This window comes from Oryctolagus cuniculus, chromosome 19, assembly GCF_964237555.1.
Source record: "Oryctolagus cuniculus chromosome 19, mOryCun1.1, whole genome shotgun sequence".
NCBI classification, from domain to species: domain Eukaryota; kingdom Metazoa; phylum Chordata; class Mammalia; order Lagomorpha; family Leporidae; genus Oryctolagus; species Oryctolagus cuniculus.
The window spans coordinates 34,697,318-34,723,771 of NC_091450.1; the positions used below are offsets into that span (position 1 = coordinate 34,697,318).

The 26,454-nt window shown below is 40.7% G+C and overlaps 1 protein-coding gene across 5 annotated transcripts in view; it reads right to left on the reverse strand.

Moving 5' to 3' along the window:
* LOC103347436 (uncharacterized) overlaps window positions 1–26,454 on the reverse strand; it is an 81,479-nt gene that overhangs the window by 48,954 nt on the left and 6,071 nt on the right. For 3 of the 5 annotated variants that reach the window (XM_070064225.1, XM_070064228.1, XM_070064229.1), the window contains exons 1-7: window positions 23,236–23,392; window positions 19,349–19,504; window positions 15,986–16,070; window positions 6,018–6,127; window positions 4,768–4,954; window positions 1,896–2,046; window positions 656–748 (exon numbers count right to left, since the gene is read on the reverse strand). In XM_070064225.1, coding sequence (XP_069920326.1) covers window positions 656–748; window positions 1,896–2,046; window positions 4,768–4,954; window positions 6,018–6,127; window positions 15,986–16,070; window positions 19,349–19,428 — 706 coding nt within the window. In that variant the 5' untranslated portion in view covers window positions 19,429–19,504; window positions 23,236–23,392. Of the gene's footprint in view, window positions 1–655; window positions 749–1,895; window positions 2,047–4,767; window positions 4,955–6,017; window positions 6,128–15,985; window positions 16,071–19,348; window positions 19,505–20,187; window positions 20,277–23,235; window positions 23,393–26,454 lie in introns of those variants that run through there. The other 2 variants (XM_070064226.1, XM_070064227.1) reach the window with 2 other exon arrangements.

Here is a 26,454-nt window from a genome sequence, read left to right on the forward strand (position 1 = left end):
GTGGCTTTCACAATTTTACAGGGAAACTCATGTTCAAAGCAAATGACAGAAAACACTATCAAAAATGGTATGTCTCAACATAATGTTCCTCATCATAATTTTTTTGCCAGATATACATCTATTATGTGATAGAATGTGAGGATTTAATTTAATCTCAGAGAAAGCCTGCAAACATTTTGGATAAATAGTTTTCAGCAGGCCGGCGCCGCGGCTCACTAGGCTAATCCTCCGCCTAGCGGCGCCGGCACACCGGGTTCTAGTCCCAGTCAGGGCACCGGATTCTGTCCCGGTTGCCCCTCTTCCAGGCCAGCTCTCTGCTGTGGCCCGGGAGTGCAGTGGAGGATGGCCCAGGTGCTTGGGCCCTGCACCCCATGGGAGACCAGGATAAGTACCTGGCTCCTGCCATCGGATCGGCGCGGTGTGCTGGTTGCAGCGTGCTGGCCGCGGCGGTCATTGGAGGGTGAACCAACCGCAAAAGGAAGACCTTTCTGTCTGTCTCTGTCTCTCACTGTCCACTCCTGCCTGTCCAAAAAAAAAAAAAAAGTTTTCAGCAAAACAATAGAAGAAACAAAGGAAAAGCAGAGTCCATGCTTATATTGAAGGTTCTACTCTTTTATATCTTAGAAAATGGACATAGAGCTGGGTAGGTCCCTACCAGTTATGGGCTTGGCATCATCCTTCAGTTGTGCCTGTTTGTCCATTGATATAATTGGCATCAAACTAATTTCAAGACTTTGTTGCATTTCTTCTGTTGAAGGAAAAACAGGTTTTTTAGTACAAATACTCTCAGATAGCAGATGCATCTCAACTTCTAAAGAAATAGATATTCCTACTTATGTCCCAAAAACAATGTTATGGTCATTAGAACAGGAAAATGAAAAAAATAGGAAGGACCTCTTCATACGTGTGCCAAAATATCCACCCCTACAAAATGGGCATTTGGCTCTCGGCTGTATTACCTTGCTTTGAATAGTATTAGTTTCTAGGCTCACAGAAACTTCTCCTAGCCCTATTCATGCTTTTGTAAAGTAAATTTATTTTTACAACCATTGCCCTATTTTGTGCTAAGGATATCCTAAAACGCAAATATTCCAGTTATTTCTATTTTGTGATACCAAACTGAGACTGACAGAGAATATATGCCAAAGATAACATCATTGGTAAATGATGGCACAGGTTTTGGCGCTCTTTACATCAAACCGAGTGCTTTTTCTGAGATTGTATTCCTTTAGTAGCTCCTTCAATGGGCACTACAAAACTGTTGCCTCAGGTCCTACAGAGTGTGAGGTGGGAGGCAATATTGTAAGTCCCTCAAGGGAGTTTTACACTAACACACTTATTAAATGTCTGACAACAATCTTGTGGAGAATGAAATACTGAAAGTATTACTTTAAATTGATGCCAAAACAATTTTCCATTCTGTGTATGTATGCCTGGGATAAAGGGAGGATGCATTACTTTGAATTCCTTAGCACTGAAATAAAATGCTATTGTAATTCTGTGTTGCCACAAAAATCTGTGAGGTACCCTTACACATATGGGATCTGCTTAAATTTAGTTAAAACGTGTTTCCGAAGTATTATCACATGATGTCTTTCATGCAGTTATAATTTGCATCAGGAACTATATTAGGTCAAAGAATTCATGGTATCTTCTCTTCATTCACAAGACAATAGGAAACCATTCCTGGTCTGTTCTGGCTTTGGGACAGAGCAGACACAGCTATGGGCGATGCACTCTTGTCCTTGGGATTGGCCCTGGGAACCAGGACAGACACTGTCTAAGTACCACCCACGATCTCTGGGGACCTTGTTGTTTATTTCTCACCACAGCCAGAGAAATTTAACTGCGGACCTGCCATGCTCTCACTGTGGTCACAATCACGGAGCTCTTACCAAAGCTGTGTTCATGCTTTGTGGTGTCAGAATTGAAGGGGCTCTTCCCAAAGCTGGTGGGAGAAATCAGGCTGCTCTCCATCTGGCACGCAACGATGTCATCTCTGTGTATGCAGAGGCAATTTTTGATAGGAGAATCAACAAGAGAAATCTGTGACATGAAAAAGAGGGAAAACAGGGTTGTCTTTTAAATTTGGTATAGTTATAAATCATGTGATAAATAAATTTGGACATTACAGAAATATAAAAAAGCAGGATTTTTCAAAACTTGAATTGATAAAAAAAGTGCTTCAGCTTTCCACATAAACAATGATAGCTGCAAGAATATTTTCTAACTCATCTTTTTTTTTTTTTGACAGGCAGAGTGGACAGTGAGAGAGAGAGACAGACAGAGAGAAAGGTCTTCCTTTTCTGTTGGTTCATCCCCCAGTGGCCGCTGTGGCCAGCGCTGATCTGAAGCCAGGAGCCAGGTGCCTCTCCTGGTCTCCCATGTGGGTGCAGGGCACAAGGACCTGGGCCATCCTCCACTGCACTCCTGGGCCACAGCAGAGAGCTGGCCTGGAAGAGGGGCAACCGAGACAGAATCCGGTGCCCCAACCGGGACCAGAACCTGGTGTGCTGGCGCCGCAGGTGGAGGATTAGCCTATTGAGCCATGGCACCGGCCTCTAACTCATCTTAAAATACTTCTCATCAGAAGACTTACAGACTGTGGCCTAGCTCAGTCAATAATCTTTAGATGTCACTAAATTCATCAGTAAAGTTATAATTTTCAATTAACCTTTATGGGATGTTTTGGGTTAGGATGCACACTATCATCTAAGTTTTGTAAACCACCCAACAGACAAAGCCGTGTGAAGTGCACTTATCGAGTGAGGTGTCTTAAACGTGGGAAGCAGAGACTCTGGGCGAGTCCCTTGGAAAGAAAGGAACCAGTTGTGAGAAGTGAGGTGTCTTAAACGTGGGAAGCAGAGACTCTGGGCGAGTCCCTTGGAAAGAAAGGAACCAGCTGTGGGATAAAGTCTGCTAGTTTAGCTGCAGCTGCTAGCAGGATTGTTGTACCTCAACCCAGCCTTACATACCGGAGGATCTTGGGGAAGAGCTATGATTGATCTGGAATGCTGCAGTTCCACTAGAATGCTCTGGGAATTTCAGCTCATTTTCAGATTGCAGTAGCCAAAATGAAAGGATAGATGGGCATGTGTCTGAATGTGCCACAAATGGCAGAGTGTGGGGAGCAAACCGGACTAGACTGAGTTACTGGAATTAAGACTTATTCTATGCATCTGCTCTCCCACAATATGGCGCTGGGAGAGAAGTAAACAGCTTCCGCACAGCTGCCTCCAGTTCAACCAATAAACTGTAGGACTTGCTCCTGATTGGAGAGCAGCGTACTCAGCATGTGGGCAGCCGAGTTAGGATTGGCGGAGGAGGACTATAAAGGAGAGAGACGGCATGCACCGGGAACATCTATGGGGAACATCTGAGGGAACACCTGTGCAGCCCCCGAGAAGAGCCGGCCGGCGGTGTGCCGCTCCCCTGCGGAAGTGGGGAATGTGGCTAGGGGGAACTGCCCTTCCACGGAGGTGGAAGGGATAGTAGCCAACCCGGGAAGAACCAGCAGCAAACCCGGGGAGGGCCGAGCAGACGAAAGAACAGCGCAGGGTCCTGTGTCGTTCCTCCACGAAGAGGGGGAGCGACAGCAGAGGAAGTCACTGTGTGGAGCTACATGTGCTCATCTAGCTCACGCCAACCAGGAAGTCAATAGTGAACTCAGGAGATGGTCATTATCACCAGTACCACTGCTCAGCAGAGGAAATTCTGGTGTGGAAACCTTGTCCAATTTCCCACAACCCTCAATGATGGCAGCCAGAGTTGCACATCGGTTTGCCCAATTACGAAGACCAGATTCCAGGTTATATAACATGAGCTGCTTCTCTCTCTGTGGTTTAATCACATCAGTGAGTTATCTCCTGGATTGGAAAGAAGTGTCTCAATATTATCAATTCTCTGCTTAGAACCCACAGTTCCATAACTTCCAGAATAGAATAAATAACCTTGACACTCCAAAGTGGGTTTTTTTTGGTTTATTTATTTATTTATTTTTATTTTGACAGGCAGAGTGGACAGTGAGAGAGAGAGACAGAGAGAAAGGTCTTCCTTTGCCATTGGTTCACCCTCCAATGGCCACCACGGCCAGCGTACCGGGCTGATCGGATGGCAGGAGCCAGGTGCTTCTCCTGGTCTCCCATGGGGTGCAGGGCCCAAGGACCTGGGCCATCCTCCACTGCACTCCCTGGCCACAGCAGAGAGCTGGCCTGGAAGAGGGGCAACCGGGACAGAATCCGGCGCTCTGACCGGGACTAGAACCTGGTATGCCGGTGCCGCAAGGCTGAGGATTAGCCTAGGGAGCTGCGGCGCCAGCCAACACTCCAAAGTTTTATTATTTTTTTGCTCTATAATTTTGCCCATCAGAATTCATTTCCTGGGGGCCGGGGCTGTGGCGCAGAGGGTTAACAACCTGGTCTGAAGTGCTGGCATCCCACATGGGAGCTGGTTCTAGTCCTGGCTGCTCCTCTTCCAATCCAGCTCTCTGCTATCGCCTGGGGAAGCAGTAGAAGATGGCCCAAGTGCTTGGGCCCCTGTACCCATGTGGGAGACCTGGAAGAAGCTCCTGGTTTCGGATCAGCTCAGCACCAGCTATTGTGGCCATCTGGGGAGTGAACTAGCAGATGGAAGACCTCTCTCTTTGTCTCTACCTCTCTCTGTAACTCTGCATTTCAAATAAATAATGAAAAAATAATTCATACCCTGAATTACATTTTCCAAAAGGCATTCTGCTCCTCAGAGTACAAAAATAAAGCATCCTATTACCTCCTGGTTCTCTTCCAGTGATGAGATTCTGGAAGTTGATGGCCAATGGGAAAGCATGCTTGGAACAACGCACAATGGTGAGTTCAAAGTTGTCTTTGGATGTAATGAGGAATGTTGAAAAATTTTGGGAAAGAACCCCAACATGTACCACAACATATCACTGGCTTTTGGAAAGTGTCTTGAGAGTCTGTAGATAGAAAATACAATCTTAAAGCAGGACATTTGACAAGGAAACAGTATGTACAGATAGACAACAGAATATTTTTAATTCCATTGACACAACCCAGTGCAAATACAGGGAAATGCAACAATGTGTCTTACAAACATTGCCTGCAAATTTGTTGAAACCCCAACCATATATTCTAATTTTGGCAACTTCTCATATCTAAATTAACAGAAGTATACTACAAACACTTTTTGCATCCCTGAACATGCTCAACTACAAGCTCACTGAAATTTTTTTTTTTTTTTTTTTTTTTTTTTTTTTTTTTTTTTTTACAGGCAGAGTGGATAGTGAGAGAGAGAGACGCAGAGAGAAAGGTCTTCCTTTGCCGTTGGTTCACCCTCCAATGGCCGCCGCTGCAGCCGGCGCACCACGCTGATCCTGGCAGGAGCCAGGAGCCAGGTGCTTTTCCTGGTCTCCCATGGGGTGCAGGGCCCAAGCACCTGGGCCATCCTCCACTGCACTCCCTGGCCATAGCAGAGAGCTGGCCTGGAAGAGGGGCAACCGGGACAGAATCCGGCGCCCCAACCGGGACTAGAACCCGGTGTGCCGGCGCCGCAAGGTGGAGGATTAGCCTATTGAGCCACGGCGCCGGCCAAGCTCACTGAAATTAAATGACACTTTAATTGAATGGGAAAATAAGACAGGAATGCTGCCTCATGGCAAAAGCCTATTATCTGACAGACTCACCGCAGGCATTAATGCATGGAAAAATCAGTCACTGAATTCAATTCCTTGATCACATGTAGCCTTATCTGCTTAGGTAACTTTGTGACAATGTTAGTATTGATAATTGGGTAATTTGGTTTAATAGCATCTCTTTGACTCATGGATTTCCTCACTGATGACAGTGGTAATCCTGTATGTCCATTGAAACTGGCTACCATGTGTGTGACAAAATCAACAATTTCATGTTGGTTAATGCTTTACTGGATAAGGCTCCAACACAGAAGCTAATAGTTCTGTAAGAAAATGTTGGTTGTATATTCCAGACATGCCCAGAGTAGAGAAATTATCACATCGTCACCTTTGGATTGTAGTTACTTCTTTATCCTCATTTGCATCAGCAAGAACACCAAGCCCCTGATCCCAGAGACTGGTCACAAATATACTTTCTTTGTTAGCTTGCAGAAAAACCTTAAAAAGATGGAAAAATAAGCCACATTAACTTGTCGGCAAATACATATTGGAGAAATTACAAAGAAAACATTCTGCTGAAAGATTCTGTTTACTTTCACTTTCTTCACAGCTATACAAGCTGTCACCTACCTTGAAGGTGGGCCTTTAATTTTACAGTGATTCGCACATGCAGAAACGACTCTTCTGAATGAAATTAGAAGCTTAAAGGAGACTTTGGTGGGCAGTGTTGGGGATTGGGAACAAGGCTTGTCCTGTTGTATGGAACTTGTTTTTGTGGCATAGCAAACCAGTGCAAACTGATAGTCTGGTAATAATTTACCCCAAGTCAGACTATTTCTTGAAAACAAATAAACATTTACAGTTTGCTTGATTATTTCAGAGTTATGCCTTTACTTCCTCAAAATCTTCAAAGAAATTATGTTTACCAGTGATAGAAAATAAAGAGAAGAATATTGCATGGTGATCCATGTTCCCAGAAAAGCAAAATTCAATCACCAATAACTTCATCAAGTCTAAATGCATGTACATGATCAAATAGTCTCATCCACAATTAAAATTAAGGGAATACCAGACAATATTTACTCTATACACCTCCTATCCATGTGCTTACAGTTGGGGCATCTTGGGGAATTTTTAAGAACAATGCTTTTAAGCATTTGAAAGGTCCTGAATCAAATGAGCTAAAAACACAGGCATTCACATCCACATGGAATCTGGAGATGGGGCCTTCTGACTAACTACAGGTACTCTTGAGAGAAGCTCTTCACAATAACCAGTGCTTCCACTTTTATGCTATCTAAATATCCTACTGTTCAACATAAGAAGAAGATTGAGGAATGTGTTCCTATCCTAATGGGCAACCTCACGCCATTCAGTATATTCCCTTATGTTGGAAATTTTGTGCATTTTTTCATTCATTTCATTTCATTTTCATTCATTGTAACTCAAATATTTGCTTACTGTCGTAGACTTCTGTAACAGTTTTCAAAAGCTTAATGTGAATTTTATTTTGAAAACTGGGCTTTCATTAAGAAGACATGGTAAAAATCCAATACAATAGTATTGGGGGACTTAAATACTCCTCTCTCAGAAATGGACAGATCAACCAGACAGAAGATCAACAAGGAAACAGCAGATTTAATCAACACTATAGCCCAAATGTATCTAATACATATCTACAGAACTTTCAATCCTACATTTAAAGACTTTACATTCTTCTCAGCAGTGCATGGAACCTACTCTAGGATTAACCACATAGTAGGCCATAAAACAAGTCTCAGCAAATTCAAAAGAATTAGAATCATACCATGCAGCTTCTCAGACCACAGTGGAATGAGCTGGAAATTAGCAACTCAGGAATCCCTAGAGAGTCAGGCACCAAACCCACTTAGGTTATCATGGACATATACTGAGACAATGAAATGTAGGATTCAAAACTGAGCTTTTCAGAAGTTTAGCATCCATTTGCAATGCTGTCGGTGAACAAGAAAATAGTTCCCTCCATCCCTCACACTCATAGGCTGCTTCATAAAAATAGGGACAATTTGCAGAAAATCACCTAATAGGGCTGAAGAGGATTTGAAATAGATCTACCGAACTATCTGAACCACAAAAGGTAGAGTTTCAAATGAGACAACATGTAACTAAGAAATTGTAACAACATCAGAGAGATCCACAATGAGGTCTGGATCTGAGATCCTCTGAGAAAATAAAAAGCTTAAAGAGGACAAATAAACAGCATGAGTGGACAGTCACAGGTCTTAGCAATTGCACTGAAACAAACTTAAAGGGAAATCAATTTTTTTAACTTTTATTTAACGAATATAGATTTCCACAGTACAGCTTATGGATTACATTGGCTCCCCCCCCAATGACTTCCCTCCCACCCGCAACCCTCCCCTTTCCCACTCTCTCTCCCCTTCCATTCTTATCAAGATTCATTTTCAATTTTCTTTATATACAGAAGATCAATTTAGTATACATTTAGTAAAGATTTCAACAGTTTGCACCCACATAGAAACACAAAGTGAAAAATGCTGTTTGAGTACTCATTATAGCATTAAATCACAATGTACAGCACATTAAGGACAGAGATCCTGAATGAGGAGTAAGTGCACAGTGACTCCTGTTGTTGACTTTACAAATTGACACTCCTGTTTATGGCATCAGTAATCTCCCTATGCTCCAGTCATGAGTTTCCAAGGCTATGGAAGCCTTTTGAGTTCACCGACTCTTATCTTGTTTAGACAAGGTCATAGTCAAAGTGGAAGTTCTCTCCTCCCTTCAGAGAAAGGAAGGGAAATCAATTTTAATATTTATTTTAGTGACACAGGGGCAAGATGGCAGAATATGAAGGGAGCACACTGATAGTCCAGGAAGAGACAGTTTAATAAAAGTGGAGATACTGCAGGTTCAAGGAAGAGTTGGGGAAGAAACAGCAGAGGAAACTCTTCTGGAAATAGTGATTCACAGTGGACCTGCGTGGAGGGCGCGGGAGCCAACCCCAGAATCTATGCACCAGCACTGGAATGTGAAGTGAGCCGAACCTCAGTAGCCCGAGACACCGGAGGGAAACCAGAAGGAGGAGCCTAGAGGGAACGAAGCTTGAAGCCCTGTGGGGGAAAGTTCACCAGGCTAACTAGAGGAGAGAGGAAATAAAAAAAGGGACCGATATAGACACGAGTCTCTCTCTCTCTCCTCACCTCTCAAAGGCGAGCAAGACAAAGAGCAGGTGCCATTTTGGACATACATAAAAGCTGCGTGACCTCAGGGCTGTGCCTGCCCTCATTCAAGCAGGAAAACCTGACTCTGGGGGTGGTGAAATAACAGGAGGTTAGGACCTAGTGAATGTGTGGAGCTAATGAACTGAGACTGTGAAAAAAGAGATGGTAGGTGAGAACACTCACAGAGTTCACGTGAGTACTCTCCAGAGACGCTACAATTCGGTAACCTTGGCAAACCGGTGGGAGACAGCAGGGGAATTTGAGCCCACACTGAGGGCAGAACAGATTCTTTGTGTGGTCCTTGGGAAAGAGCAGGCAAATGTTATACCCACAGGAGCCAGAGATCGGAAGCTGACTACCTTCATTTCTGCTCAGCTGTGTGGGATTACTTCTCTTCTGAATAAAAGAGAGAGAGAGAGATTTACCACGACTAACCTGGGTGTGTCACCTTTGGCACACCCTTAACCCTGAAGAACCAAACAGAACTCTGGCCACACCCATCTCAAGCCTCTAAGGCTCCATCAAAAGCAGACAGTCCACGTAATACAGTCATAGTATAACAAGAAAAAAAACACCACCGCGAGGGAAGAAGAATCCAAAGAATATCTCCACAACGCCAAGCGACAAACACAGAAACTGAGGAAACAACAACAAGGAAGACATTATGACGCCCACAAATGAACAAGACACCCCAAGCCAAGATTATGAAGATGATGAGATAGAAGAAATGCAAGATACGGATTTCAAAAAATTTATGATAAGAATATTTGATCAGCCCTTGCCCTGACTGTTGATGAACAACTTAATACGTTATCCCTCTTAGTATTTTTTTGTTTGTTCTATTAATACTTTTGGTTGAATACTGTAATCAATACACAATTCTTCTTAAGTGCTGAAACTTAACTGAAAAGTGATCGCTGTTAAATATAAGAGTGGGAATAAGAGAGGGAAGAGATGTGCAATTCGGGACGTGCTCAAGATGACTTACCTCAAACAGTAGAGTTAGAAACATACCAGGGGATTCCAATTCAATCCCATCAAGGTGGCATGTACCAATGCATCTCACTAGTCCAAGTGATCAATTTCTGTTCACAATTGATCATAATGATAGTACTAAGAGCCAAAGGGAGCACATAAACAAGACTAGTGTCTGCAAATACTAACTGACAGAATAAAAAAGGGAGAGAATGATCCAACATGGGAAGTGAGATACACAGCAGACCCATAGAATGGCAGATGTCCAAAACAGCACTCTGGCCTCAAAATCAGCCCTGAAGGCATGCAGATCCGGCTGAAAAGCCCATGAGAGTATTTCAGGCATGGAAAGCCAAGACACTCTGGGGAAAAAAAAAAAAAAGAAAAGAAAAGAAAAGAAAAAAGAAAAAAAAAGACCTAAATGAAAGATCTCCGCGAGTGAGATCCCAGTGGAAAGAACAGGTCATCAAAGAAGGAGGTACCTTTCTCTGAAGGGAGGAGAGAGCTTCCACTTTGACCATGGCCTTGTCTAAATATGATGAGAGTCAGTGAACTCAGGGGGCTTCCATAGCCTTGGCAGCTCATGACAAGAGCCTAGGGTGATTACTGATGCCATAAACAAGAGTGTCAATTGTTAAGTCAACAACAGGAGTCACTGTGCACTTACTCCTCATTCAGGATCTCTGTCCTTAATGTGCTGTACATTGAGATTTAATGCTATAACTAGTACTCAAACAGTATTTTTCACTTTGTGTTTCTATGTGGGTGCAAACTGTTGAAATCTTTACTTAATGTATACTAAATTGATCTTCTGTATATAAAGAGAATTGAAAATGAATCTTGATGTGAATGGAAGGGGGGAGGGAGCGGGAAAGGGGAGGGTTGCGGGTGGGAGGGAAGTTTTGGGGGGGGGGAAGCCATTGTAATCCATAAGCTGTTATGTGGAAATTTATATTCATTAAATAAAAGTTAAAAAAGAATATTTGATCAGCCCTTGTCCTGACTGTTGATGTACAATTGAATACTTTATCCCTTTTAGTACTTTTTTTGTTCTACTTAATACTATTGGTAGAACTCTGTAATTAACACACAATTATTCTTAAGTGTTGAAACTTAACTGAAAAGTGATCCCTGTTAAATATAAAAGTGGGAATAAGAGAGAGAGATGTACAATTTGGGACATGCTCAAGCTGACTTGCCCCAAATGGTGGCGTTAGAAATGTGCCAGGGGATTCCAATTCAATCCCATCAAGGTGGCATGTACCAATGCCATCTCACTAGTCCCAGTGATCAATTTCTGTTCACAATTTGATCATAATGATAGGTCTAAGAGTCAAAGATATCACATAAACGAGACTAGTGTCTGCTAATACTAACCGATAGAATGAAAAAGGGAGAGAACGATCCAACATGGGAAGCGGGATACACAGCAGACTCATAGAATGGCAGATGTCCTAAACAGCACTCTGGCCTTGGAATCAGCCCTTAAAGCATTCGGATCTGGCTGAAGAGCCCATGAGAGTATTTCAGGCATGGAAAGCCAAGACACTCTGGCAAAAAATAAAAAATTACCTAAATGAAAGACCTCTGTGAGTGAGATCCCAGTGGAAAGAACGGGCCATCAAAGAAGGAGGTACCTTTCTCTGAAGGGAGGACAGAACCTACACTTTGACTATGACCTTGTCAAAATATGATCAGAGTCAGCGAACTCAAAAGCCTTCCATAGCCTTGGCAACTCATGACTAGAGCCTAGGGTGATTACTGACGCCATAAACAAGAGTGTCAAATTGTTAAGTCAACAACAGGAGTCACTGTGTACTTACTCCTCATGTAGGATCTCTGTCCTTAATGTGTTGTCCAATGTGAATTAGTGCTATAACTAGTACTGAAACAGTATTTTACACTTTATGTTCTATGTGGGTGCAAACGGATGAAATCTTTACTTAATCTATGCTAAATTGATCTCCTGTATATAAAGAGAATCGAAAATGAATCTTGATGTGAATGGAATGGGAGAGGGAGCGGGAGATGGGAGGGTTGCAGGTGGGAGAGATGTTATGGGGGGAAAAAGCCATTGTAATACATAAACTGTACTTTGGAAATTTATATTTACTAAATAAAAGTTTAAAAAAATCAAAAAATATTTATTTTATTTAATTGAAAGATAGAAATACAGGGAGAGGGAGAGAAAAAGAGATCCACCATCCATTGGTTCATTCCCAGTATGGCCAGGCTGAAGCCAGGAACTCTAAGCTTCTTCCGGGTCTCCAGCACAGGTGCAGTGGCCCATCTGCTGCTGCTTTCACAGAGGCATTAGGTAGGAAGCTGGATGAGAAGTGGAGCATCTGGGGCTCAAACTGGCACCCATATGGGATGCCAGTATTGAAAGAAGGGGTCCAACATTGTATGCCCCCCTTAGAGTAATCCTGTTTTAATTCATTACTTTCATTTGCATTGAATTTTTATTATGATCTAACTGCTTGACTTAGCAAATGTTCTTGAAAGCTGTTAATCAAATTTTTCTGAAAGAAGATGCTCTAAATTTTTAAATTTCACATTCTGTTACTTGTAGTCCTGGGTATTGTGAAAGTGCCTCCGCAACCAACAGTAATACTTAAGTCACCCAAATCAGGAATATCAGGGGTACTTAACATAAAATATCTTGGAAGGTCAAACACTAGGTTTTAGTTTTAGCTTTCATTGAAAGATTTCCTTGTTTTATCAGATATCAGAAAGTCCTTCCACAGAATTTTAAAATCCTCCTATAAATTTAAAAAAAGAATCACTCTTAAAATGCTAATAATTGTTTTCTAATTTCTGTGGTTTTGTATTACATGTTTTCAAGACATTCAGGTAGTATGAAATTTAAAAAGAATTATTAAGGATATATTCATTTCTTCCTGATCCTGTTTTCCTTCTGGACAAACACATAAATTCAAGCAGAGTCAGCTTTTTGCTAGTAGACAGCATTTTAAAAGTAAATCAGGCAATAGTTAGCGAAAGTGTAATTGTGAGATGATGTTGACAAACGAAGACCCAGGAAAATGTGGCTAGTTCTGGAGTTTAGAAACAATTAGGAGACAATAGAGATGCTCAAGTTATGGCACAGCTGCAGTTATTATTATGCTGCCCTTTGAAATAAGGAAATATGCTAGAAATAGAAAATCTGATAACAGAAATAGAAAAAACTTTTAAAATGAAATTTTTAAATCTGAATATATGAAAGAAAAATTTAGTGGTTCAGCTTAAAGGCATGACTGATGTGATAAATGGAATAGTCAGTGACTCTGAAAATAAATCAAGAAACTGTATCCTGTCTAAAGAAGCAAACAAATCCAGAATAGTAACACAGCCTTGAGGAAATATATAAAACCTAAAAGGTGTAATATCTATGAAACTGGAATTCCAGAATGACAGAAAAGAAAATGGGGAAGGAAAAGTTTGAGTAACATATTTTCAATTTACTTAATAACAAGAGCTGAAATTTTTCAAAGTGTGTCAAAAACAAAGGCTTACAGATAGAAGTTCAAAACATTTCAAATAGAATAGACTCCAAGAAAACCACATGTTTACTCAAGTTCTTGAAAGTTAAAAATGAAAAAAATCTCAAAAGCAGTGGAGAAAAAAGCAAAAACCACAGAGGTAGATGATACTGATACCCATTAGGAAGTGAGTGGAATCGGAAGTGAGTGGAATGTCTTTACTGTGCTGAATGGAAATATTTCCTTATTTGAGCAAAAATATCTTTCTGAAGTAAAATTGAAATACAGACTTTTCAATTTATTGGTATGAGAATTTAATGAAAAGAAATGGCAAGCTAAGTTTCAGTAAGTTGAAATAAAACAGCATCAGAAGGAAACTGATTTTCAGAAATGAAGGAAAGCATTATTTATTTTACATAAGTTATTTATATATCAATTTGATATATTGATATATTGATATTAAAATATTATATATCAATATATCAATATTGATATATTGATATTAAAAATTTCAAGATGATTTTTCTTCAAAATTTCATAATATAACCACTTGCCACAACTGACAGGAAAGCAGGCAGACAGAAAATGTACTCCCATTCAGGAAAACTTTACACTCATCTCCTTCAAGCAATGCATCTGGCAGTTGAAAACAGGTTGGAAAAGGCATCTATTTGCTATTTGCTACAAAATAATTTTAACACCATTTTTACCTCTCACAACCTGTGTGACCTGGGACTGTGGTAAAGAACAAAGTAGCACAAAGTATCTGAAATATCATGGCCACGCTTATGAATGTCTTAGCTGCTACACTGCACTTTCAGAAAGCAGTTTACACAATCAAAGCTATTCTAAAATAGAATATTCTAAAATAGAAACAAGGACGTAGACAGACACAGATATGGCTCTCCCCAAAGCATCATCCCTCCCAGTTCAGTTCCTCGCATTCCATAGAAAGAAAGACTCTGCCTGAGTCTTCTGTATCTGATATACCAACTCAATGTAAAACCTGACCCTGGAGAAGATACTGTCTCAGAAAGTGGGCATCCACGGGCAAACCAGCAGAAGTGGAACATGAAGTGTAGATTACAACATACTCCCAATGTTCAGTGTACACATGAGAAAGAAATGGTTCCTACGCAAGGAAATACCCTGATTTTTGGAAATATGCACTTATTTTGCTTTGGGAACATATAATTTTCATTATAGTCAAAGGCTTATTGACTTCTTTAAATAAAAAGTTCAATAAACAAAAATATGAAGGCCATAGTCCAGCAGGAAAACAGAAACATTAATTAAAGGAAAAGATATTTAACTTCATGCATATAATTTTAAAATATATCCCAAATCATTAAAACTAAAGAAATATATGGCTCCTCTCTGTTTGATAAGTGTTTAAAATAAATTTCACAAAAATATTATATTTGCAGCATTTGAGATAAAGGGTGCCATGGGACTGGAATCATGGTGTAGCAGGAAAAGCTTTTGCCTGACACACTGTCATCACATATAGACAATCGTCCATGTCCCTGCTGCTCCACTTGCAATCCAGCTCCCTGCTCTTGGCATGCGAGAAGCAGCAGATGATATCCCAAGTGTCTGGGCCCCTGCCACCCGTGTGAAGACCAGGATAAAACTTATGGCTCCTGGCTCCTGGCTTTGGCCTGGCCCAGCTCTGGCTTTTGCAGCCATCTGGGGTGTAAGCCAGCAGATAGAAGTTCTCTCTCTGTAAATATGACCTTCAAAAATAAATTATTTTTAAAAAGATAAAAGTTGACAGCATAGAGAGCTGGCTTTTGAAACTAGGCTTATGCATACACCTATATAGACAGTGTAACAGAGAAAATAACCAGTAAGGCCAATGGGGGATAACGACACCAAGCTTGCAAATCTTGGCAAAGTGTATATGGTATATAGTATTCATTATACTAATTTTTACTTTTATAGATGCTCACAGTTGTCTTCAAATAAAAATAATTGTAAAAAGCCATTGAAACTGGAATTAGTAAAAACACTCTAAAAGTAATGTCAATTGAGTGGACACATTAAATTTGTTAAAAATACTAGCTCGTAAAAACCACTTAATTAAAAAAATCACTCTATTTTATGGCCATTTCACAAAACGAAGCCCTTCTAATCTTAAGCATTACAGTTAACATGGGTTCCTCTTGCTTTGCATTGCTGAGTGTTTTCTTTTTGTATATAAAACTGAACACATGCATGTGAAAATGCATTTCCATATTGTATTTCCTAAACCTTGGCTTTCTTTCTCTTTCTGTTATGTCTTTCCCTCACTCCCTATATCTGCATTTATCTGTGTCTCTGTCTCTATCACCCTTTATCCTGTCCAAATCAGGAAATTAAGTTTAGTTTTGATTTCTTTTTTTGGCAATAAAATAACAAAAACTTTTTTATTTTTAATTAACAATAATTATTTGTATTTTAGGGTAGTGTGAAATCGCAATAAAGTGTATTTTTAAAGACATTGTAAAAAGAAATTAAACAATAGGTATAGTTTGGTGCAAAAATTTTGAAATCCATGCACAATTTTTTATAATTTGAATTTTCATGAACCTTAAAAAATTTATAAAAGGTATACAAATTTCATGCATTTCATATATACAGATTTAGAAACATAGTGATTCTTCCCACCATACCCTACTTCTAAAAACACTTACTGTGGTACTGTTGCTGATGTCCACAGCAAAAACATGGAGAAGAATGCCTTTGGGCTGATCTTCCTCTTGGGCTCGACTGATGTACCTAATCAAATTCAATAATTCAAAATAGATAACTAATATTTCAAATCAATCCATGCTGCTAATATTCTCAATGCACATCATATAGATGGATTTAGCAAGATCAAAACATGAGTTGGAAAGATTCGCAAGAAATCAAGGCATGGCCCAGAAAAAGTAACTGGCTCCATGATGAGCAGTTTGGGTAGCAGGTGCACTCCATAAAATACTCTTCCTTAGACTGGAGGGCCTGGCACCTTCTCAGGTATGGATGTGGCAGTTTCTTTGATATTCCACAGAGTGACCTACAGTTATAAGGATTTAATACATGTTGAGAATACTGCTATCTCCAACCCACAGGTTGGAGAGAAGGAAAAGATGAGAGTGGCATCTATGGCTCCAAAATGATAAACAAAACTTGTGTATAAATTTGGGGACTTTGCTTTTTATTTTTCAGGTCTATTATTTTTAGCTGCTTTTTAAACATTTTATTGAAAAATATGATACATATCAAGAAATGCACATAACTGTACAGATAACCAAGGTTTTTGTCCTCTGAGCACACTCATAACCAATACTCAAATTAAGAACAGAATACTGCTAGTACTAAGAGAGTCCTCACTACTCAGGTGGGAATCTTACTTATAGAAGCTTTAGGGTGAAATCAGTAAGCATACATGTGAAGATGGTTTTAGCTATTGTAAGCCTCAGTTTCCACAAGTGAAAAGGTGTAAAGTTGAACCACAGGGGGCATTTAAGCTTGACATTCTATTCAAAAGTAAAAAGTCTTATAATTTACTTTAAATTGTATTGAAGATTATTGACATTTGGATAAACATGTTGGACCAGAGACAAGAATAACCCTTGTAAATGATAGCCATATTTACTTCTTCATACAGATTCAGAGTTATAATATGTTCAATGAGTTTTTAGAAGTTATAATTTTTTTTTTTTTTTTTTTTTTTACAGGCAGAGTGGATAGTGAGAGAGAGAGACAGAGAGAAAGGTCTTCCTTTGCCGTGGCCACCGCAGCCAGCGTGCTGCGGCCGGCGCACTGCGCTGATCCGAAGCCAGGAGCCAGGTGCTTCTCCTGGTCTCCCATGGGGTGCAGGGCCCAAGCACTTGGGCCATCCTCCACTGCACTCCCTGGCCACAGCAGAGAGCTGGCCTGGATGAGGGGCAACCGGGACAGAATCCAGCGCCCCGACCGGGACTAGAACCCGGTGTGCCGGCGCCGCAAGGTGGAGGATTAGCCTGTTGAGCCGTGGCGCCGGCCAAGTTATAATTTTTATTAATATGATCATTTGATGAAAATCAGTTCATACTAATGACTAATAGTCTCTCGTCTATATAACTGCCACATTTAATATCCAAACTGAAGAGGTTTCAAGGTTCAGTCATTGAAGTACTTATCACTTAACTGCTTTCACAAAATGTGCAATAAACACACAAAGCTGACCATTTATGATGTTTGTTGCAACAACCACATTGTCTTGCTCCAGAATCTTCAGTATCCCACAAGCAAACCCTGGGTGCCTGGAGCAGCCACTCCCCATTCTCTCCTCTCACCAGACCCTCTATAAGCTGCTCATCAGTTAATAGACATTCGATTACTAGCTATTTATGGATATTGTAAAGAATGCTGCTAGGATTATTGTGCACAAAGTTGAGTGTGAGTTTATATTTTCATTGTTTTGGGGCCTATCCCAAAGAGTGCCATGCCTGACTCATATGGACCTCCTATGGCTAATTCATGCAAGAAAACAAGCTTTGCTGCCATGGCTGCCACATGTTCCATTTCTACCTGCAAACCTTTCTCCACTCCCCACTTCCATGGCTTCTCAAGACCTGGTTCATCAGGAGAGTGGAACCTTCATTGTCCTCAACTTGCATAGGATAAAGGCCAGATTCTAATTACTCTTTCCACTCTTCACAAGAGTGATGAACTTGCAGAGCAAACGCACTAGATGCTGGGCATTGTTGTAACTGCCTTGGATGTGTTCACAAGAGAACAGGTTAACGTGGTGCTCACACTTCCTCCTCCGTAAAAATATGGGTCTTACCAATTCTCTCATCAAAGTCTCTATATATTCCCAAAGAAAACTATTTTCTTTCCCTCGCAAAATAGTGAAGAAGTTAAGAAATGGGACTTGAAAACGTTTAGAGAAATCTCTTATGGAAAAGAGACAGGGAGAGTATGCTGCAGGAATGCGTTTCTACCCAATAAACATTGTATTTCTTTCAGCCAACAGTTGCATTAGAGAATAATTTCGTGAAAATTTTATTTGTCTCAATTTTAAAATAACCTGAGACAGTTTGCTAGAGTAGGATGAGAACTAGAGGAAAGTAGAGTGCTGAATCAGAATGTGCAAAGCATGTGTGAGACTCGGTGTGTGGTTGCTCAGAGCAGGGGTAGTGTTGCACGTTCCCTGTGAACACAAGAAGGCCAGCTCAGGTTGTTCAGAATAGAGATCCCCATTCCCTTTCTCATGCCAGACCCAAAATGGGTATTGGTAAACTAACTCACATATGATGACTCAAACCTTTGATATGGATACTTACTTCTCTTCAGACAAAAATAAGATAATCTGCGACACAACAATTCTCACAACCCATGGTTTGTTTGATCCAGAATCTTCAATATCCCACAAACAAACCCTGGGTGCCTGAAGCAGCCACTCCCCATTCTCTCCTCTCACCAGATCCAGTATAATTTAATTGATAAAATTCAATACTAGTTCTTTAGCAAGCTGAATTGATAGTACAACAGAAATTTTTCCAAATTAAGTGGATTATTTAATAATATCTGATGAAGAAAGATCTATTGTCATAGTTAGCAAAAGATAAAATACCCAGACCTTTAGGGTGGAAAATATTGGAAAGAGGCCCTAGAGCTTTGCTCTCTCAATCTTTTTCCCATGGTCCCTTAATACATACTCCCCAAATAGCCCATATAGTTCCCTTGGAAACCCTCTGCTGAAAAACAAGTGAAGTTACCCCTGAAGTGCTAGCTATTAGACTAGCCCTCTGTATGTACTGGCTCACAAAACCTTTTGAAAGAAGTACAAGGCATTTTACAAGTGCCTTTATTGGAGACCAAAATGTGAATTATTAGCATATTACATGATCAGTTTCAATGTCTTCCCCTTCCAGAAAGTTCGGGGAGATACTTAGCGACATTTTCTCTCTGTCAAAGAAAATATAAGTTGACTGTGCCCTTCCATGGCTAATCTATGTAAACACACCTAAATAAAAGGTTTCCAGGTTTAAAAAAATCACACAAAACTGAGTTGTATTACTCACTGGAAGGTGGCCATGAGTTTCATCCTAGGCCCATCCAAGAGAAGCAATATTTTGGCATAGGTGTTAATCCTTTCCTCCATTTAGTTCACTATATTGTCAGTCAACTGCAGGTTGTTTGATGAAATTTGATGGTTAGTATTAAGGTTGTTCTTATTCCTAGAAAGATGAACAAGCAATGCTCATTATTAGCTTGTTTCTGAAATATGATGGGAGCAGCTATGCTCCTGAGAATATCCCTGTTATACCTGCTACAGGGTCAAGCACAAAACATTCACATCTATTACCCCTCAGTGCATAGGGTAGAAAATAAGATGAAATTTTACAAGGTGTATCCTGAGCACAGCTTGCCCAAGGAGGGTCTTGGACACATATGATCAAAGGGAACCAATAGCTGTAGATTGACTGGTCTCCTTCTCATTGTTGACTATGTGGTATGAACCACATTCTGTATTTTAAAGATAGTACTTTTTAGAGAACCGCACATTCATTTATTGTCTGTATCTTACTTCAAAAGTATTTGAGGAAAAAATAGAAAAAAAGAAAAATTTTAAAGATGTTTTTGAGGTCTGAATAAAAAAAGCACATGGCTTTTCATCAATTTTTTTTCTTAAGAAAGCAGACTAAGCATATATAACCTTGGATTAGAGGAAGTGAAAACACATGGAATCATGGTTTTTATAAGATTGTCTAAGGCATTGGTTATTTCAAATTTCCCTTAAGATTTGAATCAGATATTTTTCCTGTAGATTCTGGCTAAAACTGAAATACTGTACCCTACAGGCCAAACACAACTTAGAAAAAAAAAACACAGACTCCAGCCTGAGTTGAGGGGGTCTTACACATTAATGAAGAGCAAAATTCCCATTTGATACAGACGGGATGAATAATGTCTTCAGGAACACTGCTGTCTGGTAGGTGGTGAGCAAACAAACAAACAAACCAAGTACTTCAACCACAACTAACTGAATTCAGGCACAGACTGAGAGCTCAGAGGTAGATGTCGGCCTGGAGTCTTCAATAAGGCATGCAGCCTGCCAACCCCTTGACAAGGCTTAGGGGATTCTAAGCAGAAAGTCAGAAAAAGCCTTGTTAAACATATAAGATACAGGACTGTAACAAGGAATTCCTGTGACTTGAAGCCACTAAGTTTCTGGTAATTGTAGCCACAAAAAAAATCACTTGAGGATCATGGTAGGGCATAGGCTAGATTGTGTTGAATACCCTGTTAGAGAACTGTTGGCATCAAGGATACTGCTAGTGAGGGTTCAGAAGTTACTGAGAAGCACTAAAGGAAAAAAATTTTAAAAATAAGAAAAATAACCAATTTCACTTACAGAATATGTTAGGTCATCATGAACTTCTGGGAAAAAGAAGAGACTTGTTCTTGTAAACCAGACAAAGGGAAACACTTATTAGAAAATAGAAACTCCGGGACTGCTGATGCAGCATAGTAGGTTAAGCATCCTCCTGCAGAGCCGGCATCCCCTGTGGGCACCGGTTCAAGTCCCAGCTGCTCCACTTCTGATCCAGCTCCCTGCTGATGGCCTGGGAAAGCAGTAGAAGATGGTCATGCTTAGGTCCCTGCATACCTATGGGAGACCCAGAAGAATCTCCTGGCTCCTGGTTTTGGATCAGCTCAGCTCTGGCTGTTGTGGCCATTTGGGAATGAACCAGCAGATGGAAGACATATCTCTGTGTCTCTTCCTCCCAGGTAAAGAAATAAATATTAAAAAAAAAAAAAACAGAAATCCTGAGAAGAACTGCTTCCTGTAGTGATATGGAATGTAGGCTTCTTCAATGTCAAATTTGGATATAAGGAGTAGAAATTCCCAAGTAAATATTCAGAAGGTGGCCTCTTTCACTCTTGCTGCTTATGGGAAATTGAGAAGAGCAAGATACAGTGAAGGAAATGTTACTGAACAAAAAGAGACAGAGTTTCAAGGCTTGGGGAAATCCCAGACTATCCAGACATAAAAGATGTGATTATTTTTGAAGAGGATGTTTCAGAGAATGTGGCACAGATAAAAGGGTATGGTTGTACACCTTGTTACTAATGCTTCATAAAGATCAAGCAATAAGAATGTTCAGTCACACGAGGTTAGAAAGGATGAAAAGTGCGGCTCACAGATCCCTTCAGGCCAAGCAGAGGGATTCTAAAAAGCTAAAGGCATTGCCTCTCAGCCCTCTCAGGCCAAAGACAGAAATACAGAGGGCAGGACAGAAACAGAGACTGGTGCTCCTGTCTTCTATCCAACTGATACCCATAACCCTGGAGGAACAAAGTTCTTTGTATCAGCAGAAACACTTCCAGCTTGGACTGAGAGGAACAAAGTAAAGAATGAAAGAAGGCTCTTCAACCCCAAAATCCCACAAACAGAACACAGACTGATCCAATGAATCAGCTGCACACCCATTCTACTGTTCATGCAACAGGAAGGCTGACACGGGAATAAGAGCCAGAAGAGCAGAAAACAGGACCGAGTCCCTAGAAGGCGGGCCCAAGAGATACAAAAAAGCTATACTTGAAGCAACCTTAAACAGTATTTAAAATACGTTACATACACACTCTATGCCAATGGACCATTAAAATTCAGTTTCCATGTTAATACCAATGATAGCATATAAGTAAACTATAATATGTAACCAAAAAACTAATGTTTATTCACAAGTTCATGATGCAACAAAGAAAGATACCAAAAACTTTTTTGAAAAATTTATTTATTTTGAATTCAGAGTTACATGGGGGATGGGGGGAGAGAGAGAGAGAGAGAGAGAGAGAGAGAGAGAGAGAGATCTTCCAACTGATGGTTCACTCCTCAAATGGCTACAACTGCAGGGGTTGTGCCAGGCCACAGCCAGCTCCTTTTGGATCCCCTATGTGGGTTCAGGGGACCAAACACTTGGGCTTTCTTCTACTGCATTCCCAGACAGATTAGCAGGGACCTGGATTGGGAGTGAATCAGCCAGGTCTCAAACTGGATTTCACATGGGATGCCAGCATTGCAAGTGGCAGCTTTACCAACTATGCCATAGTTCCAGCCCCCAAATAATTCTTAATCAGTAGAGTTCACAATAAATATTTGCTGCTAGTTCATCAGAATTAACAATGACCATGGATTGTTTGACAGAAGAAAAAGATAAAACTATTTTTCCCTGATATTTTAAACCAATTTACATCTTTAAAACTTGGTATTTCCAGTCAATAAACCAGTGAATATTCATTCTACACAAGCCATTTTGCTGCATTCAGTAAGGAACACTTGGATGAGTAGGATAGTTTGACTGATCAACCATTTAAAATACAATTTTCAAAATGAGAACCAAGACAATGTTTGGACAAACATGTGTAAGACAAAATAACAAAAATACTTGTAAAGAAGTAATTACAAGTTAGTTAGTTTTATATTAGCATGAAAATGTAAATTACTAAAGCTTATGATGAATTAATTTCCACCTTACTTAATATTGACCTTTTGGAAAATGAAGTGCTAAATAACATAAAATGCTGGACACATCAAAAAGATTCCAAAGACAAAACCATTCTTTGCTATAATTTGGTTGTGTTTTGACTATGTTCAAACAGAAGTCTGTGACCATACTAGACAGAACCAAACAGATTATAGAAAATATAAAACTCATAAATAGGGCAGGCATTTTCAGAGATTTACAGAAACGTGTTTCTCCTGGAGCCACGAAAGCACCTCCTCTGAGAATACAAGGGGTTCTCTTGATCTCAGCAGCACTACTTATTAGGAACCTGATAGCTTCTTATAAAATCAGTGCTTAAGTTAAGAATTGGTTCCTATGACGTAGGGGAAGCAAGTCAGTGCATTTCCTGGGATTATCAGTGTGTTGGGATGATCTCAAGTAGTGTATGAAAATACTACCTTGTGTGGTGCAGGTTTGGATGACCTTCAAAACTCCTGGACTGCTGTTTGGTGGATGTGAACAGCTTTTTTCTTCACTCCTTGGCACAAAAATGAAGCAGCCTATATGTCTTGCTAGAGCACTATAGACAAATCCAGAAACATCAAGGATTCTCTAGTAGTCAGGGCAACTTGCCACTATGATGTCAAGGTTCTAAGGCTCATGCCATAACTGACAATCTGCCATACTGGTTTCCCATATAAAAGCCCCTTCTTTAGTTTTCCAAAACTTATCAGAGGTGATTACTGATTCACATGCAATTTGGGACGCCAACAACTCTTTTCATTTAATTTCTACAAATGGCACAATCTCCCCAAACTACAGTTCAATATTATACTTATGGTTCCACCAATCTTCTGTTCCTATAGAAATATCTGGGGTCAGTAATTTATAAAGAAGAGAGGTTTATTTTACTTATTATAGTCCAAGATCATGCAGTATTCCTGATCTAGTCTCTTCCTGGCTTGTAGACAATCATCTTCTCACTGTATCTTTACATGACAGGGAAGGAGAACGAGGTGAGGGCTTCAGTGTGAGCATTTGTGGGGAAACAATTTAGTCCATCATCATCTACATTCACTTATTACTTTTAACACTGACTTTTCTACTCTGAGTACTAAATATAAGAAATCATATAAAAATAATGTTATGCCTATAATATTTAAGCATATCACAGACACAGAACTATTTTCCTCATTCTTTTCCCCTTAAGTTTCCAAATGGATGATCAAATATCAATATACTGGATGGTTTTATATCTTTCATCATGCATGTGACATGGGGAAAATCAATTACTCTAGAAACATCTCCATGTCTTCATTTTCAAAAGAAATGAAGCACCTCAGGGAATTTTCATGGTTACTAAATAAAGTAACATTACAGAAAGTATAGTATGGGGGGGGGGTTCATGGTTTAAGTTGCCACCTCTGACACCAGCATTCCATTTCAGTGTGCCAGTTCTAGTCCAGGCTACTTCACTTCCAATCCAGTTTCTTGCTAATATACATGAGAAAGCAGTGGAAAATGGCCCAAATAGTTGTGCCTTTCTCAATCATGTGGGAGAACAGGATGGAGTTCCTGGTGTCTGGCTCCCTCTTAGCCCACCTCTATTTAGACACTTGGACACTGAGTACACAGTTGAGAGAACCTATTCTCTGTCTCTCTCACTCTGCCTTTCAGATAAATATGTCTAAATAAAGAACAGTGTGACATGTGGCACAGTAATTACTTCAGTAACATCAGTTGTTTTTGTAGCAGACAAGACTATGCCTTTAAAGATGGGAAATTGTAACATGTATGTTCTTCCATGAGAAGGTAAAGAGAAAAACTCATCCAATCAAATCCATTCAGCAATTGCAAGGTGTCAAATTCCTTTCCAGTTACATTTTTGACAGTCATATCCTCAGGATCACCTTGCAACATGAAAATCATTACCCCAGATGATTGGGGGGAGAAACTGAGACTCAGTGGAATTAAGGAAGTGAGATTCACATATCTGAGAATTTGCTCTCAGGTTGGTTAGGTGCCTAAAACGCATGACGAATCCATTTGTAACTAATGCTGTCAGCCATGGAGAGAAACATATTCCTCTGTTTGAAGCCACATTTTGTTCAAGGGCGCTACATCATGTTCCTGGGATATACCTGCAGCTCCATCACTGTCTGCATTTGGGTTTGACAGATTCAAACCCACTCGCCGTCTTCTCTCAGACAGAGGTGGACTTTCCCACTTCTGTGGGCAGCCTGGTGCCACTCTCACACAGCAAATCTGCATGGGTTCTCAGGGCTCTCCATAGACACTGTTACTTCAGGGAGCCATACCTTGGGTTTTAGGTTGAGATTAGAATCCATGATTGGGAAAAGGCTCTGATGATTCATTTCCTGAAATCTACTAGTGCCCACCACCATGACAGATTCCCAGCTATCGACTGTGGACCCCTACAACAATCCTTTCCACAAGCCAATCACCCTTTTCTACACTCTGGGTCACTGTCACTGTAACTACCTCTCCTCGTGCTAGCTAGGACCTGTCTGTATCCTTATTCTACACTCTGGGTCACTGTCACTGTAACTACCTCTCCTCATGGTAGCTGGGACCTGTCTGCATCCTTATTCTACACTCTGGGTCACTGTCACTGTAACTACTTCTACTCATGCTAACTGGGACCTGTCTGTATCCTTATTCTATACTCTGGGCCACTGTCACTGTAACTACCTCTCCTCGTGCTAGCTGGGACCTGTCTGTATCCTTATTCTACACTCTGGGTCACTGTCACTGTAACTACCTCTCCTTGTGCTAGCTGGGACCTGTCTGTATCCTTATTCTACACTCTGGGTCACTGTCACTGTAACAACCTCTCCTCATGCTAGCTAGGACCTGTCTGCGTCCTTATTCTACACTCTGGGTCACTGTCACTGTAACTACCTCTCCTCGTGCTAGCTAGGACCTTTCTGTATCCTTATTCTACTAACCCATTTTTGCCTCCACAAAGTGTAGGATCCCAAAACCCTGACATCATGAACTTGTGCCAGGACCCTTTTCTACCCTCTTCTGACCATATCTGGAAATTGTAATTAATCTCTGAGGCCCTTGGCTCAAGGCAGGTGCTTCATTCTCTGAGATGAGTGATGACAGCAATCACAAATTTTAGGAAGTACCACTGAGCCAATTAAAGATAATAAGTAGGCCGGTGCCATGGCTCACTTGGCTATTTCTCCGCCTGTGGCGCCAGTACCCTGGGTTCTAGTCCCTGTTGGGGCGCCGGATTCTGTCCTGGTTGCTTCTCTTCCAGTCCAGCTCTCGGCTGTGGCCCGGGAAGGCAGTGAAGGATGGCCCAAGTTCTTGGGTCCTGCACCCACATGGGAGACCAGAAAGAAGCACCTGGCTCCTGGCTTCGGATCAGCGCAGAGCTCCGGCCATAGCGGCCATTTGGGGGGTGAACCAACGGAAAAAGGAAGACCTTTCTCTCTGTCTCTCTCTCTCACTGTTTAACTCTGCCTGTCAAAAAAAAGATAAGAAGTAATATTTTCAGTCAGTATTGGAGTCATTCTGCAATAGTGGCTCTAACTGATGTTTACAAGCCCAGTTATCATCATTTCATTAGAGAGTTCTAACCCCACAGTGGACAACCGTACTGTATTATGTATAGAGATGCAAATAAGAACTCACAAAACAAAGGA